Below are 18109 nucleotides of genomic sequence, written 5' to 3'. Positions count from 1 at the left end.
CCCCCCCCCCCCCCCCCCCCCCCCCCCCCCCGCCCCGTATTCTGAAGTGACTTGAGAAACAGGAAATAAATAGGTTGGGTAGAAAAAGACAGGGTTGACAGATGAGTGGGAATTTCAGCAAGCAAATTGCTGGGACCACACTTGGCACTGGTAAGTGCTTAATAAATGCTTTGTCATTCATTTTCATTCATTCATTCATCAGCTAATGAGGCTGGCAGGAGTGGCTAAAGAACAAAAGGAGAGGAATGCCTTAATGAGGGTCATAAAGTGGCCACAGCACCACATCAGTCCCTCCACTTGAAGCACATCTCCTGTAGAGCTGACCCTGACCCTGACCCAACATGCTAACCCTGACCCCATCTGCTCACCCTAACCCTAACTGGAAGAGCAGTGGGAGCAGGGAACAAGCAAGCAAGACCATTGTGGGTTGTTTCCAACTCACCAGCGGGTTGCGTGACCAAAAGTTTGTGTGCAAGCTGATTGTTACAGATAATGGTGAGGTTCTCTACAGGTCCACCAACGCATATTTAACTTACTAAGAGGAGTTCCTGTGGTTTAGGAGGAAGGATCAGTAGAAATGCTCCCTCTCCGTTAGATCTAAGCAAAATCTCAAGGAAGATCAAATTGGTCTTTGGTCCTCTCCCCCCCCCCCCCCCCCTTCTTCCTTCTGGTGGTTCTCCCCTGTTAGTGCGCTAATGCTGCTGCAAGTATACCACTGGAGGACCTCTACTTTGTTGGGTTGGCTTGCTGGGGAACCTGTCCCATCCCTCTTCTCCCCCTCTTCTGTACCTGATTCTCAGTACTTTCTGTCTTCTATTATGTCTGAACTCATAAAATCTCCAAACAACCCCAAAGTTTAAATATGTCTGTCAAACAAAACTGCCTGTATTTGAAAATAACAATTTACAAGCAAATAATATAAGGGTTCGTTGCTATTTGTGTGGATTTGAGAGGGTATATGTATTGACTTTTTCTTTTTCTTTCTTTCTTTTTGGTGAGGCAATTGGGGTTAAGTGACTTGCCCCGGGTCACATAGCTAGTAAGTATCCAAATCTGGTCTGAGACCGAATTTGAACTCAGGTCCTCCTGACTCCAGGGCCAGTGCTCTATCCACTGTGCCACCTAGCTGCCCCCTGACTTTTTCAATATTAATTTGCTTTATAAAAAAGGGTTCTTGACTTTATGAAATGATTTATCATGGAATTCTCAGTTCTCCTAGCATCTTTTAAAATAGGATTAAACAGAAAAAAAAATTGTACAAAACTCTTCAGGAGCATATCTCTTTTAAAAAGCACCAGCTCTGAAGTCAGGAGGACCCGAGTTCAAATTAGGCCTCTGACCAAATACTTGACACTTACTAGATGTGTGACCCTGGGCAAGTCACTTAACTCCAATTGCCTAAAAAAAACATGGACCTGTATTTTCCAGGTAATTAACTTATTTCAAATAGTAAAATATGCCCTATTGATTCAAAGAACATGAACGGACTGGATGTGTTTGCTAACAGTCAAGGGTAGCAATTCTCTTAGTTTTCAGCACATTAAGTGTGGGCGTGAACATTTCTCGGGCTAAGCCCATGTAGAGAAATAGCAGTGGTTTGAAAATTCTTCAAGTCCAAGCACACGTATTTCTTTAATTTTCACCACCCTGACTCATTACCTTTACCATTTTGTGTTCAGCTGTTTGTTTTTCTTACCACTTCCAGTAAAAAGCTCAAGGGGCCTCTGGCATTTCCAGAGGGAGCTTTGAAGGAAGGCAGGACAAATAGGACTCTTAGATGCACATGCTACTCCTAGAAGCTTGAGGGAAAATTCAGAAGGTGCAGCCTCTACTTGCCTGCTGGCTCCTCAGCATGTGCCATCACTGCCTTTGCGCCACACACCTGACTGACCATCAGCTGATGACGGGACTGTTCGTAAAAGAGCAGGGCCCACTCGGTCCTTCAGGCACAAGAGGCCCTGAAGGGCAGCGAGGGAAACTGCACTCAGTTTGTCTTTCTGGTTCTAAGACTCTTTTTCTTTACCCAGACATGATCTAGTTTAACTTCTGTTTTTTCACATTAACAGTCAGCAGAAACTATCATCAAGCAAGCACCCTGTTTTTTAATTGGATACCCTGATAACTCAGCTACTAGCCTGTTCAGATCACTGTAAAAACTGCATTAAAGTCCGCTCCTACCGGCTGTGTTTGCTGCCGCTGGATCGCTCTCACTTTGGGGACAGGGCTTTCTCTGGACGAGGAGGACTGCTGCCGGGACCTGCTTCCATTCTGTATGGGTTCAGCCACCAAGGCCGCGGAAGCTACTGACATGCTTCCTGTGCTCCGGAGAGAAGCGCTGTGTGGCAGGGAATGGGGGGCTCTGGCTCGGGCGCCCAGCCCGGCCTGGTCCATTTTGCGGATCTGCGCTTGCCCGGTACTATTTTGCCGTGGAAGGGCAAGAGGTATGTGCCTATCCGGCCCTGTGTGCCTCCTAGAAAAGTCTTCACTCTGGGTGCTGCGTTTGGCGAAGTCTTCCAGGCTGCTGTTGCTGGGGCCGCTGAGTTTGAAATCTTCACTGTTACTTTGGCTTCTGGAGCTGGCAGTGCTTAAGTTCTCCAAACTGGAATCCACCGAGGCCTTTGGCATGGATGGGGTGGGGTTGTTGAGGTGATAAACTGGGTTTTGGAAGGACAGGGGTTGGAGGTTGCCTGGCTGGCTCAAGGCGGGATGCAAAGGTCTCCTCACTTGGGGTGCACTCTGCGGGGTACTCTGTGTCTCTCGGAGTTGCTTGATACTGGCCACTTGGGTGATGGAAAGCTGGCTGCCGGTCAAACGCGTGGGCACATCCAGCATGATGGATGCATGGTCCATCTGAGTAGCATGGGGGTCCTGAAGATCCATAAGTGAAATGCTCCTTCCATTAGGAAGTCCATTTTCCTTTTCATCTTTTTCTGAATAAGTCATGCTTTGGGAGGATGCCTGCTGAACCAACAGTAACGTTTTACCTCTAAAATAGCTATCTGTGTTTTCCTGGGTTGGAGACTTTAATTTGTGCAAATCACTGTGGAAAAGAAAGAGATTCTGAGTTACCACCTAGGCAAGAACCCAGGCAATTCACACTACCTATGACAATTTTCTCTGAAATTCCATGGGACCAATTATTCTTTACATATTTTTCTGTCCAAATTTGAATTTCATAATCAGTTGATTTTGAAGACAAAATATTTTACACTGCTGTAGTTTTCTCCAAAGGGACAGACCCACATCTCTGAATCCTATTCCCATTACTTTATTGCACTTCTAATTAATGTTCAAGTATGGTTTTAACTCCTCTCAAGCCTCTTGATTTTTACCTGTTATCATTTCTTCCCCAATTTTTCTTAATAGAACAAAATCTCTGCTGACTTTCTAGGTCTTGCCTTCTGTCCCCCTTTCTATGCTTCCTTCTCATCCACGCATACCTAGAACTCAATATTATTAGGACCAGAGTTTCATTTGCTCTAGATAAAATATTTTCTTCTGGGATTTACCATCTAATTAGTACTGTTGGGAAATAGATAAAATACGGGGATAGGGAAGATCACTGAAGGCCCCTCCTCTTCACTCAAGGAAACTTTTCAATCAACAAATCATAAAATGTTAGAGCTGAAAGGACCCCAGAGAATATGCAGCTAGTCTAACGGTTTCATTTTATAGTTGAAGCAATTAAGGTCCAGAGGAGTAGCTGATATATACATTATATTGAGAGACTGTTCAAAGTTAAGTAGAACTTTGTTGTCTAGAATTTGACCAATTCACTTGATATTTTAGTTCAAATCCTCACTCTTTCATACCTGTCAGTGGGGTCCTCAAATATCTTCTGCAGTCCTGAGGACAGACTGCCACTGACATTTGGGCTGGAGTTATGCTCAGTGAAACGTCTGAGTTGCTGCTGTATTGGTGTAGGATTAGTCAGAGACTTGGTAATATCAGCGAGGACACGAGGAAGTGGTCCCAATTTTGCCACAGTCGCCTGTAGGAAGGAATTTTCACCCTGATTGGATAATAAGCATCGGAACATCCGCCATATTTTTTTTGGGATGGGGATGATGCACATTGATGGAGGGGTGAAGGTTGGAAGGAAGGGTAAATTTTTGCATGTGGGTGTGGCAGGTTCATAATGCATTGTTATGGAGCAGCGTAACCATGGCGACGAGATGGAGACGAAACAAGGTGTGCAGCAACATTGAGGAAAGAAAGGAAATAGAAAAGAAATTAGGATTAATGCAAAAAAAAAATTAAAGACATGCTTAATACAACCATATTGCCATTCCAACTTAAAATGGGCATGCAAAGCAGACTAAGTCTGTGGGGGTAGAGTAGGTCAAGATGGGCTGGAGGAATGAGGCAAACCAAACCCCTAAAAAAAGGAATTCAAGGGCTAGAGGATCAGCTAGCTGAATGGAACTTTCAAGGTTAAGGAGTCATGTGGGAAAAGAAATGCATGCCAACATACAAGAAGGTGCTGCATTCAGGGGTCCAAGAGAGCACTGCAGGGGCACAAGGTTGCCATTAACATTTAATGTCCTATTTTATGCTGGGTACCCTATTCTATGGCCATCTGAATGTGCATCAGTAAAACAGATATCTGTGCAACAAGGTCCTATCAACAGCAACCAGGGGATATTACCAGGTATAGCCCAGATTCTTAGGACTAAATTATTACTAGTGCAGAAGAAGCAAATTTACACAGTAAAGATTTTAAAAGATCATCCAGACTAAGCTAATACTGTTTCACAAAATATTCCCTACCCCACTAATATTTTTTGCAATGGACAATAATAACCTTTTAGAACCAGCTTTCTTTCTCCTAATCTTTTCAAGAATGCTCATTATCAAGAAATAGGACCTGTGGACTGTTGTTTAAGGCAGTGACCTTAATGGGGATCAAGACAAGCTAAAATTAACTCCATTAGTTTTAGTCTATGCTCTAAGTCAGGGTTTCTTGGCTTTTTGTTTCACAGACTCTTCTCAGAATAATGCTTTGAAATGCATAAAATAAACATACACAAGATTACAAAGGAAACTTATTACACTGAAATACAGCCATCAAGATTTTTAAAAACCCCAAGTGCATGGATGCCAAGTTAAGAACTCCTGCTCTGAGGAGTCAATATACTCCTCCATACTGTTCAAATGGGTACATGTCATGTGAAGGTCAGGTTGCCTCTTTCTCTTCGCCCAAGTCAAATTTTGCCTTCGATCCTTTTTGCTCAGTAGCTAAAATTTCAGACATACTTGGGCAGATGTGAAAGCCACAAGGCAGCTCCAGAGCACAGGGGATGCTTTGTGGATCTTGCCACACACACTATCACTTAAGTGGCCCCAGGAAAATAGTCTTTGTAAATAAATTTTCCCATCCAAGGTATCTTAATTTTGTATCCAAGGTACAAAATGTTCAAGTATAGCTACAAAGTACATGTTTGTTTTTGGAAATTATTCTAACATACCACCATACATATTTACATCATATCTGGGGCAAACAGCTGCAAACACAAGCCTTATTGATAACCAAATTCTATTGGGTTATTCTCCTCTATGGAAACTGTTCTTCCTGCCCAATTTCCTAAAGGTAGGAAAATGATTGGCATGATAGAAATTTAATCAGGAATGGGAGAAAATGTAATTTTCTTTAACCTCCAAGTGGGGTTACAGTCAGAAAAAGAAATTACTTTAAATGGTGATTGCTTCCTATGTGTCTAATTCACACCTGTGGAGAAACAACACACCTGGATTTTCAAATCCCAGGTGGACTCTGTGGCTTTAGCAATTATGAAAGCCATTTTTCTGACTTGCACAGGGAAATGTATCCTAATTTAAATATAATTTCCTCAGTACTTTTGTGACAACATCAGCACTTTTGTTGGAAATAATTATATATGGTCTTGATTCATTCTATCATGTGTGAATTAGACTGCATGCTCAAATATTTGATATCTGTTTGCTGAAGGACCAAAACCAGCAAGCTATAACTTTCATAAATTTCTAGATCTACTATTACACGTGATACAAGGTTGTAGGAATGTTTTGCCTTATTTCACCAGTATCAGGATACTATCACAAATGCACATACTAACTGCTCCGTATTGTTTCTCAAAGAGCTTTCTTATTTGCACCTCTATTTCTTTTGTCTACTAAGATTTAGGAAAACGAACACTGTGTTATACACAGTAAGTGCAGTTAGATATTGAGGGTGAATCATTCTATTTACAAACCTGCTTACCCCTAGAACCACTGGGCCAAATGTTAACTTTTCAGCCAGCACTGAAATGGAGCACTATCTCATGCCCTGGATTTCCAGTATTCAGGGACATTAAGGTTCTACATCTCCCATCTCCCCTTTTACGCTTCCAGCCTGCTTTACCTTATCAAGTTGGGAAACAACTTCCCATAATAGGGAATGCAAAACTGAAAGCTCTCTGCCCAGATCAATGTAGCCATCGAAGCCAGGGGTATTTGAGATGGTGTCTGGGTTAGAAATCTCCAGCAGAAAGCGCTTCATTCCACACCACTCATGTTCTAAGAAATCATTCATAAAAGCCATGTATTCCTCTTTGTTACCAAACCTGAAGCAAAGGAAAAGAAAGATACTAATTTTTACATAGAATATACATGTTAAAAAGGGAATAAAAAGGTACATCCTCAGGGAAAGTGAGGTATCTTCTTAAAAGATCACTTTCGTCATCTCGCTTCCTTGCTCAAAAGTCTTCCGTGGTTTTCTACTGATGCCCGGATTAAGTCCAAAGTCCTTTCTTCTCCATCTAAGCCACTCTTTTTATTGTCACCCACTAACTCAAAGGGTAGCTGTGAGGGTCCAATGAGACAGCACGTGTAAAGCCTGTTCGCAAACCTTAAATCACTATAAGCATTACTACCACTGCTGCTACTACTACCCTCCTTCATGCTGTTCTTTGTAAGTGCTGTTTTTCCAACCAGAGATGCCTTTCTCCACCTTTTCATCCAGCCAAATTTTATTTATCCTTCAAAGTCCTATTTCCTCCATGAAGCTCACCACAATTACACCAGCCCACATCAATTTCTCACATCTTTAAACTCTTTTAGCAGTAATTATTGGTTATATCAAACATATGTCATACATATGGTTTCATGCCCTTCAGAAATCACACTGTGTCTTCTCTCTAGATAGATTATGGACTCCTTGTCCATAAAGCATTCCTTTGGAATGCTTCCATAGGGCCCACCGTTACACTGGGTGCTTAGTACATATTCAATAAATACTAATACAGAATAATGGTTAAATCAATTATGGAGCTCCCTATACACATTTCTGTACAATACTTTACAATACACATGAATAGCTAAGAATTGATATTTAGTGGGAATCTTTTAATGGTGCTGCCACTTTGATCAGAATTAGTTCAGCTTTAAGTAAAGGTATGTGCTTGTGTGTGTGTATGCATAGGTGAACAGACTACAGCAGAAGTGGTGCCCTTCTGGAAAATTTTCACACACACACACACGCATGTATACATGAAATCTGATCTTTCCAGGATTTGGCCAATTCCTCTCTATACTGAAGTAGCCTGTGACCATTTTTGTAAATGACTAATATTTCTCTTTTCTCCTCCTCTTTTTTTCTTTTAAACTATAATCCTTTAAAGATGTCATTATGTCACCATCACCTACTTGGCAAAATTTGCAAGGTTTTGAATAACCTTGGCAATGAGCGTCAAAGTCCTAGACGTCCGGTCATCAGGATATTCCTGCATAAGGCTGAAAAGGCTGGGGGACATGATGGCCGGGCACAGGAAGCGGAGAAACAGGGAGGCACTGATGAGACGCTCACTGATATCTTGCTTGCCCCTGTTCAGGCACTGCTGCTTCCAAGATGCAAACACTTCTTTCAATTCACGGGGGAAAACACTGTGGAGGAAAAGAAGAAAATCCCGATTAAACATAAACATACACGAACCAGTATATGATACAACATATTTCTTTAGTTGGGAGATAAAAAAGACTACAATTACTTTTATATGCAAATAAGCAAATAGTGATGTCCATATGCTCACCAGTAAGAGTTGATGATTTTGCAAAATGCCAGCTCACAGCACATTTTTAGGTTGCTTTGGTGGTCAAATAGTTCACTCGATGAACATTTGCTGGGATCCACTTCACAATTCTCATCTGACTCATACAAAGCCTTGATGAACTCCCCTATTAGAGGGAAGAAGATGACAGATAGTAGCAATTATAAGAAATGTGTCCCTGAATAGCATCAAAATCCTATTTAGGCTTTCTGTTGGCAATTGTCTCTTGCCCTAGAATTTACTATGGGGAATTGCTTTTTGAGACCAGATGCTGAGGGCTCAAATGACTGTCCACCAAGGGTAATTGCTTTGAAACCACATCCTAGGTACCAGAAGTATCCTGTCTCTGGCAGTGACCGGATAATGATGAGGCAGATCAGAGGTGTTATTTTTGAACACCTCAAGCTACTTAATAAACATTAATTCATTAACTGTTATAAAGACCCTCTGCGTAGTAGATAGCTGGCCAACACTGCTATCACTGTTTGAGAAATGTAGGCCCCAAACCACAAAATCTGAATGAACTAAGACTGCAAGTGCTAATGGTGGTACCAAGAATAGATTCAAGCTGGAGTCTAGTTTCTTCTCCTTGATGACCATTTTTTTTTTATGAGACACCTAAAAGTGCAGTTAAAACTCATCACCTTGGAAGAGCAAGGCCTGCTTTTCCACATCTGCATGACTACAGATACTCTACTTTCTTTGTATTTCATGGTGGACCTCTAAGGAAGTGGCAAGAATAGTCCTTGTTCCCTTCAGATCAGTTTACATTCCTTAAGAATCCTACTGAGCAGAAATAATTTCATGAGAACCTCAAGAAGTGATCAAAATTGTTTCTCTGGAATAGTGAATAGCAGTTGCCTTAAGAGGCACATTCTCTATTAACATGCTAAGATACTCCTGTGATATAATTGGCAATGTGATAAGGTGTCAAATTCACTTCAAAAGAAACTATAATGGAGAATGGCGAATGTTAGTTTTGAGATACAAATTTGTTAAGAATGAAATATGTATGTTTGTACAATTTTTTAAGAAGTTAGATGACCAAAAATAACATTCATATTGTTAATTATTTATCTATTAACTCACAAAAGGCAATCATACTGTAATGTAAGGAATTCCACACAGAATGATCAATGGGAGATTGGCCCATGTCCTAAATTTGTGATCTTAATATTTTTTTTTTTCTGTAATTCTGCAAGGGTCTCCAAGGCTAGACAACCTTTATTAGCTAATGCTAATAAATAACTCACAAATACTAACAAATACTTTCCATTATAAGTGCTGAAAGAGATGCCAAATGAGAAATTTTAGGGCTCAGAAATTAACGATTTTTTTTTATATTACCATTTGCATTTAGGTATTTAAAAATATTTTTTGAAGGCAACAGTGCATGCTGATAAATTTAAAACATGCTGATAAAATTTATATTAATAATGGAATTTTCTGGATGTATACATATTCTATATAGAATCTAAAAACATTTATAATCTTCAAAGGCCTGTTTATAAATGCTATTCTGTTTATGGGAAATCAAAAGTGAAGTGGGGTTCTTAGTATGTTGTTCAAATGAAAGTCAATCCTTTGAATGCTCCAGGATTTATTTTCTAGGAACCTGGAGACTTCATTTCTGAGAATAAACCAAAAGATTTTTAACATAGTGGTGTTTGAAATGAATTCAGCTTTGCCACTAGAGATCTGTTAAGTAAGGCCATTATAAGGGAACTCCTTTAAGGACCTGTCTGGTGGAATTTCTTTCTGTTAAGGCAATTTACTGAGCTTCTCCTCTGAAATCTATTTTTCATTCTTACTGAGACCTTCAGTTCTTTTAATCTAAGACATAGATCAGGCATCACCTTGTGCACGAAGCCTTCTCTGATGCCTTCAACTGATTCCCAATGCCCTTTCTTCCAAACTACCTTGTATTTAACTACTTTGCATTTATCTGTGCTCCTTTATTTATATTTATTCTATTTACACCTATGTAGTTCCTCATCTCCTCTCTCATTAGGATGGTTTCATTCATCGTATTTGCATCCTCAGTGCCTAGTCCAGTGCCTGGCACATAGTATTTGCTGATTGATTGATTGGATTTCAACCACAAAGGTAAATCTCAGCTCCAAGGAAATAGTCTCTTATGAATAAGGCAACAGAATTTGCTTGGTAAAGAGCAGTGCTTTCATCAAAACAGATGAAGACTGGCTGCCCAACAGTTGTGTGCTATACTACAGACTGGCAAATTTTAAGCTAAATCCTGTCCACATTCTGAGGTTATTTTAATCAACACCATTTAGGTACTGAAAGTCAAGTGCAGACAACTAATGGTAAAATCTCAGTTCTCTGGGAGATACCTTTCAATATTCTTGTCCATTATGGTTTCTGATTAACTGGGGGTTAGCTGAGGACTTTTTTGGGTCAATGTCTTTTAGTAATATTTGTATTAACATTAAGCTATATTAGTATGCTTCCTTGGCTAAGCAAGTACCTTATACTAACATAATTTAAACTTCCTTAGACGATTAAGGCTCTTGTGGTATCTCAAGGTCATTATTTAAAACATCAATTATCATTGGCCAGTACTATCTAATGAGTCGATACTGGCTCTAGGACACACTCTGGAAGTTGCTTTAAAAATTTGTGTGACAGAAACTTCACTTGTCATTTGTTTCCTTTAAAAAAGTAAAAAAAAAACAAAAATATTTCATCCATTCACAGTTGATATTCCAGTTGGAATCACAGAGTAGAAGGGTTTCTCAGATGTTACAGGCCCAACCCATATCAGAGCAAGAAACTTCTAACTGAGATATCCAGTGAGATGAATTCTGGTTAACTGGATTTTATCATTCAAGGCACAATGAGGAATCACAAAGTAGACAACACAACCTTTGCCCCCAGGAAACTTACCAATGGATAAAATTATTCCAATTGGGAGTAGCCATTTTTTTCCACATTGGCCATTTTAAATATAGTAACAATTTTTTAAAAAAATACAGTAACAGATCTATGTGATTACTTAAATCTCTTGTCATGAGCCTTCGATAACCTATTTTATGTCCCAGTGAGTGACATAATCTTCATCATCTATTTAAATTGTTCCTTCTTATTCAAAATATAGAAATACTGCATTCACATGGCAATTTATTTAGCTCAGCATATTGTATGAAGGTGATATTGCTTTTTGAGCTCAAAAATAAGAATTTAGTCAACATGTATTTTACTGAATACCTACAGCAAGCATGGAACTGTACTAGAGGCTTCATTCACAGTTTTATAATATGGTAATAATCATCAAAGGACAGCTCTTGCTGTGGCTGTAAGATACAGCTTATAATGTGAGTACAAAAAGGTACTTATGTAAATTAAGCTGCACAGTTTCTTGACGTTAATCAAAATCTATTTTACTCTACAACCCTACTACATTTCTATCAACTAAGGGTCATGAATTAGAAACAAAGGAATCAAGTAAAGAAATGAGGAAAAGAAGAAAAACACTTGACCACCATGCAAATTGGAGACAAGAAGCTATTAAAGTGAGTCTATTATCCCTTTAGGTTGAAATAGCTGGTAGCAGAAAGGAAAGGCAACGAATACGGATGGTAGTTTTCTTTTTACCAAGTGCATCATGGAGATACTGCTGTCCCACCAACTTTAGGTATTCCTCAATGGATTTGGTGGCAATTGTGTTCTCCCTGAAGATCAATACATCATGCTCTCCACAACGATCCACCTCAGACATCACCAGGTCTGTCAGAAAGTCCTGTCAGGGCAAAGTTGAAGGAAGAAGAAGGTAACTGAGAAAATGATGCATATTGCAGGAGACTGTGTGATTAGTGGGTGCCCTGTTTTCTAAACTGAGACTAGTGTATTCTCTTAAGACGAGAAGACAGAATTCACTTCAGATTCCTTTTTCTTTGCTTTTGAATCCCAAATGTGTCAGTAGAATTACTTGAATGTAGTGATTTAGTTGCTATAAGCTGGAGGGGTAAACTACAAGCACATGGCTATCAAATTAAAATAAAAAAAGAAAGAGAAATGATTAAATGATTTTTTTTTCATTTTACATCAAAGTTGAAAGCACTAATGGACTTTTATCTAGGGCAATTCAAAACCACAAAACAACAAATGGTTAATAAGCATCAATAGCACTCTTGTATATCCTGGGTATGAGCAATTTCAAGGAACAAAGGACACAGCTACATACTGAAAGTGAGAAGTGTCCCAAAGATTGTGTTATTAAACTTCATCTCAAGTTAACTAATAGTAGCATGAGAAAATTTAAGATTACTACAAGTAAGTTAAGCCATAAAATAGAATAATGATCTGTCTATCTATCTTTAAAATTTGCAAAATGCTCTACATATGTGAAGCTCATTGGCACCTCATTATACTCCTCCCTAAGAAGTATGTACTTTAGGTATTAAGTCCATTTTATAGAAGAGAAAATTGAGGATCACAGAGGTCAAGTGGCTTGTCCACTGTCACACAACTGTTAAGCATCAGAGATGATATTTAAACCCAGTTCTTCCTTATTCCGGAGTTAGCATCCTACATAATGAGGAAGTTGTGATTTTAGGCTTTAGGTGAGGAACTTCCTCCACCAATGAGGACAGAGCCTTTTCTACAACTTAGGGCCATAGAGACCTCCCCTGGGGCACTAGGAGAGGTTAAAGAGCATACCCAGGATCACTGAATTAGCAGAACCTGAACCCAGGTCATGCTAATTCTGGGGCCAGCTCTATATTCTGCATGTCCCCTTGCTGGTGACTAAATATATTGATTTACTCTAAATGATATTAAAGACATCTTAGTAATGCATGTCCCAATTCAATTCCACAAACACTGCTCTTAGCAAGTACAAAATGAACTGTCTCTGTCTCAACTAAAAGTGTTCTAAACAAGCTATTCTAACTATGAATCCACACATGCGTACACACACACACACACACACACACACACACACAAAATCATGCCAAGCAGAATTTGCACAGCTTGTCAACTATCCAATTCCCCTTCTCCACCTACCCTGGCCCTGCCAGTACTCTGAAGAATGTGCACCAAGGCACAAGCCAGCTCTTCTTTGTTTCGTACACTAATCACAGGCTCTAGGACAGAGCACAACATGGTGTAGTTGCTGGTGACAAATTCAGCAAATTCTTTGTACTGCTCCATAGGTAGAATGGTGATAGTCTGGAAACGTGACTTAATCCGAATAGAAGGACCTCCAGTCTTTCCTTTGTTGGGTGTAGGTGTGCTCACAGGGTACCATTTTTCCACAAACTGGCGGCCAGTCACACTGGCTGTGGGTATGTTGACAAGTCCTACATAATTATTCTTGTCCTTTTTTTTCTTTTTTTCCATGTCCTTATAAATGTGAACTGTGATGCTATGGAGTGGGGGAAGGCTGTAGAATTCAAAATGTTCACCCCAGAAAATATTGTCTGCTTTGGTCTTGCTAGTAGTACGAGCAAAAAGAGTATCATCAAGGCACAGCTCACAGAAATACTTCTTTTTTGGGGCCAGGTCCTTGGCTTCAATAATCCACAACCGTAAAACATTCTCAGCCCTTCTACAGTTGTCCTATAATGAAAAAAAGGAAGCTAAATTCAAGGAATGTTATCTTAGAATGGAATTAGTCTCTTTCAAAGTAGTACATCCTGTAGCCTATTAGTGAGTCAACCATCACTGAACAGGTTTGCCTTTGCTAATTTTTCATGCTAATAAGTTAAAGATGTCAATGAATCAGAAACCTGTAGGCTTATACCAATTCCATAGGATTATGAAGTCATTAATAATAAATTGAAGCCCTTAAAAGCACAGGTGTTATTTTCATCACTGATATCAAGTGACAGTAAGAACTTCAGATGAGAAAGGCAGATCTGGGAGTGATCTAGCTAATAACTTGATGACAAAGAAAGGAATTTTGACTGATGGATAGTAGCTTAAAATATAGGAAGAGGGACTCATGGCCAAAGATAGAAGGCACCTAACAAGGACGGGTAAAAATGTATTTGCCTGGGACCCTGTAAATCTAATCAAAAGAAGTTTAAACTAAAAAGAAAAAAGGGGGCAAAACAGCTTAAGTATGTCAACCCAGCTAGATAAACAGAGAAGAGGAGAATAGCTACAACATAGAAAGGAATAATAATAGGAAATCCAGAAATTTATAGGAGACAAAATCCAAGAAAATAATCTTCAATAAACTCTGAAGTCTCAGGTTGTATACAGTTACACAAATTACAGGTAAGAACTAAGGTAAATCAGTGACCCCAACTCAAAGGCAAATTTGATTTTGTAGGTGCCACTGAGACTTGGGATGAGACCCATTATCTGAGGCTCTGGAAGGACATACTTATTCAAAAGGAATAAGAGAGATAAACAGGGTGGGAAAACAGAGTAGCAATGTCTATCAACAAGACATACTCATGGTAGCAAATCTAGTAACCTGAGAGAGGAAGCATGGTAGACAGGATTTGGATGACAATCAACAAAGAAACAAGGTAAACTGTAATCTATCTGGACAGAAAGAGGACAAAGATACCAAACTGTATATACCCTCTGATCCAACTATACCACTCCTAGGTCTGTACTACAAAAGAAATCACAGAAAGAGGAAAAGAGTTTACACCAAGAAATACTTATAGCAAGTTTTGTGGTAATCAAAAATTGCAAACTAAGGGGGCGTCCTTTTACAGGTGAATGACTGAACAAACTGTAGTATATGAATATAATGAAATATTATTGTGCCATGAGAAATTATGAAACAGTTTCAGAGGAAACAGGGAAGACCTCTATGAATTGATGCAGAGCTAGGAGAGTGGAACGAGGAGAAAAATTTACGCAATGATAACATTATAGAGAAAAACAGCTTTGAAAACCTCAAGAACTCTGATCAATGCAATGAAAAACGAGTCCAGAAGAATGAGGCTGAAACATGCCACTCGACTCCTGACAGAGAAGTGATGAATTCAAAATGCAGGAGGAGATACACAATTTCAGGCATGGCTAATCGGGGAATTTGTTTTGCTGGACTAGGTAGCTATGTACTTAGCTTTATTTGAGGAGTTTTATTTTTTTATTTGTTCAATGGGTCGGGGAGGTAATGGGGAGGGACATATTAATAAAAACAATGCAAAATCAAAGAAGACATGGATGAGGAATTTGGGGATCAGATCACCAGCCTGGCATGGGGGTGTGATGTTTAACTGCTTTACAAATATTATCTCATTTTTATCTTCACAACAACCCTGTGAGGTAGGTGTTATTACTATCCCTATTTTATAGATGAACTGAGATACAGAAAGGTTAAGTAGCTTACTCAGGGTCACAAGGATCCAAATCTGGAATGGAACTCAAGGTTTCCTTACTCCAAGTCCAATGTTCTAACTACTGTGCCACCTAGCTGATATAGTAATATGGAATCTCAATTACCTCGCTAATTTGTTGGAGCTCTGTCTCACTATAAAAAGCAGAGCAACTAATAATTTTTGGCTTGCTTTAACAGTTTCAGCCCTTAAAAGGAGGAATAAACAATGAGAACAATCATTGTGAATTCTAGTAATTCAAAACGATGGGAACCTGGAGTGAAATGGCCATACCATCTTAGAATTTGTGTTAATGAAGGCTAGGAAAGCCAGGAATAATCTGAGATGCATACCAGATTTTTAAAGAGCAGATTTCCAAGAGTTTAGAGAAAAGATAGGTAGGATCCCTTTAGGACAAGGGTTCTTAGGCTTTTTTGTGTCCTGGACTCCTTTAGCATTCTGGTAATATTTATATACCTCTTCTTAGAATAATGTTTTTAAACAATTGAAAGAAATGCTAATTTTTCAGTTAGAGGCTAGCGAAAATAAAGATGTATTTTTTCTCCCATCCAAATTCATTTCCCCTGAAATCTATACACAGACTCCTTGGGGATCTGTGGACTTCAGGCTTGAAGAGAAAGCAATCTAGGATGTATGAAAAACTTTCAGGAGTGAATTCTGAAGACACAAAAAGAAACAATGTCTGATGAGGAACAGGACATTTCCAATAACATTTGCTAACGCATTCTTTCTCTAGTCAAGTGATCATTTGTGGAGTTGTATTTCTTCGTTTTGTTCCCATGAATCTTTGGAATTGCTGGGAACTCAAGGCCACTATATTACCTTATTGGGTTGTACTGTCCGCCGTAGATTTTCCATCCACTTGTCTCTCTCTGAAGCTGAATTACAGCTAAAACATTTACTTCCACTCAAGTAGGTTACCTAGAATACAACACATCACAGATAAAGGTAAAGAGACTTGGTGTGTGGATTCTTTTACATATGTTTTATCATTTAAGGGATCAGGATAAGCTATGAATCAAAGTTATACCACATAGAACCCTTCTTCTGATTCTTCTTTGAGAAATCAATGGATCTACCTTCTTAGTGGTGTGAGTAACCCCATCACTAGTACTGGATAATGTCTTCAAATACCACTTATGATTTGGGACTTAGTGTTTTGAAAAATGCTACAGTGTAAGAAGACTTTAACAATTCTAAAAAATAATATAATGCAAGTAAGTTATTATTGATCCTGCGACCTACAACTGAGAGTTGGATGATCTATTCAGTTAGGAAGCATAATAGGCCAAAAGGAATTTGAATAATTTGATTGAGCAAATCTTTAATTAGAAACACAACTATCTTCCTTTTGCATTATTTGGAGGGTATACAGTTTATAGCAATCTATTTCTTTAAGATGAACAACTAACCAATAATTCAACATCGAAGTTATAAATCCAGGAAATTATATGGTGAGTAATACATTTAACTGCACTCTCTCCTCACCGCTTTACCTCAAAGCAGAAATCTTGTCCGAGGATGCTGCTATGTAGCGGTTTGACTGATACTGGCTCCCCTCTGCCAAGGTCCAGACATTCTACAGCACTGCACGGGCTGAGCAAAGACTCATGGGAACGAGACTCTTTTAGCTTGGGCAGTCCACGAGACCTAAATGATGGGAGGGGAATGACAAAATATCTCTAATAAAGGATGAAGATGGTTAGTTATAGAAAGCCAACATGTAAAGATCTACTGTGGGGTAAGATAATGACCAACGTAAAAATGATTAAAGCAAAATAACAGCAAAAGGAGGAATGGGTCAGTAGTTGGTTCACAAATAATAACAGTAGCAGTATTTGTGCTTATAAGTGTAAAAATGTATCATGGGATTTTACACAATCCACATATATGCCATAATTTTATTAGTCTCTCAAAGTCCCTCTTGTAGTTATTTTTTTTCTTCTTTATCCCTATTTTATAGATGGAGAAACTTAAAATACTTGGGGTTTTCTGCATAAGGTTTGCCACAAGAGCTCTACTTCTACCCAATCCCCTAGGCTACAGCTCTAGTCTAATTCTTCTAACACTAGGGACTGCTAGCACCTCATTCTGTTTTTTTTCTCTTCATGCTAGATTTCCTTCAGTTAATTGGTCCAAATCCCTCATTTAGCCCACAGAAGAAAGTTCTATTTCAACCTCTGAATTCTTTACATCATGAAATCATGATTACAGTCAATGTCAAAGTTCTGTTCTGAGATGCTATTTCTCACAAGGACTAATATCACTTTCAGTAGGTAATTTTTAAAAGACTTGTTTTATTGGTCATATTTTTAAGAGGCACAATTGAAGAGAAACTAGCTCAGATCACCTGCATCTTTTGCAAATAAATGCTGCTAACCTCTTCCTGAGGAGACAATCTCAGTCAATACCATTAGTGCATCCTAGTTGATTTGCTTTCCTAGGTATCTAAGGAATAGCAGGAATTCCCTTTCTTTTAGCATAAGCTGACATTTGATGCTTCTGCTTTACCTAGCTTGGAATAATATTAATTAAGTTATAAAATATGAAACAATACTTTAAAAATTCTGAACTGGATGTTCATGCAACAGTCATAAGATTCATTTGCTATAAAACATTGAAAAGATTCCAAGCTCAAATTCTTATTAACAGGTATCAGAAGAAATATATTCTACAAATTACTTTATTGCTGAAAACAAACAAACATATCATATAGGTGCC

At 38.9% G+C, this 18109-nt stretch overlaps 1 protein-coding gene across 5 annotated transcripts in view; it reads right to left on the bottom strand.

Annotated features, from left to right (window-relative positions):
• The window catches only part of RASAL2 (RAS protein activator like 2), a 332591-nt gene that overhangs the window by 17320 nt on the left and 297162 nt on the right, over positions 1 to 18109 (bottom strand). For 3 of the 5 annotated variants that reach the window (XM_027868393.1, XM_027868391.1, XM_027868396.1), the window contains 9 exons: positions 16885 to 17038; positions 16211 to 16309; positions 13089 to 13643; positions 11679 to 11823; positions 8049 to 8193; positions 7666 to 7902; positions 6383 to 6584; positions 3813 to 4012; positions 2179 to 3040 (listed from right to left, as the gene is read on the bottom strand). In XM_027868393.1, coding sequence (XP_027724194.1) covers positions 2179 to 3040; positions 3813 to 4012; positions 6383 to 6584; positions 7666 to 7902; positions 8049 to 8193; positions 11679 to 11823; positions 13089 to 13643; positions 16211 to 16309; positions 16885 to 17038 — 2599 coding nt within the window. The remainder of the gene's footprint in view (positions 1 to 2178; positions 3041 to 3812; positions 4013 to 6382; positions 6585 to 7665; positions 7903 to 8048; positions 8194 to 11678; positions 11824 to 13088; positions 13644 to 16210; positions 16310 to 16884; positions 17039 to 18109) is intronic. The other 2 variants (XM_027868395.1, XM_027868392.1) reach the window with 1 other exon arrangement.

This window comes from Vombatus ursinus, unplaced genomic scaffold (genome assembly GCF_900497805.2).
Source record: "Vombatus ursinus unplaced genomic scaffold, bare-nosed wombat genome assembly UNPS02014789.1, whole genome shotgun sequence".
NCBI classification, from domain to species: domain Eukaryota; kingdom Metazoa; phylum Chordata; class Mammalia; order Diprotodontia; family Vombatidae; genus Vombatus; species Vombatus ursinus.
The sequence above is the reverse complement of the archived record's forward strand: the minus strand, read 5'-3'. Positions and strand labels throughout refer to the sequence as shown.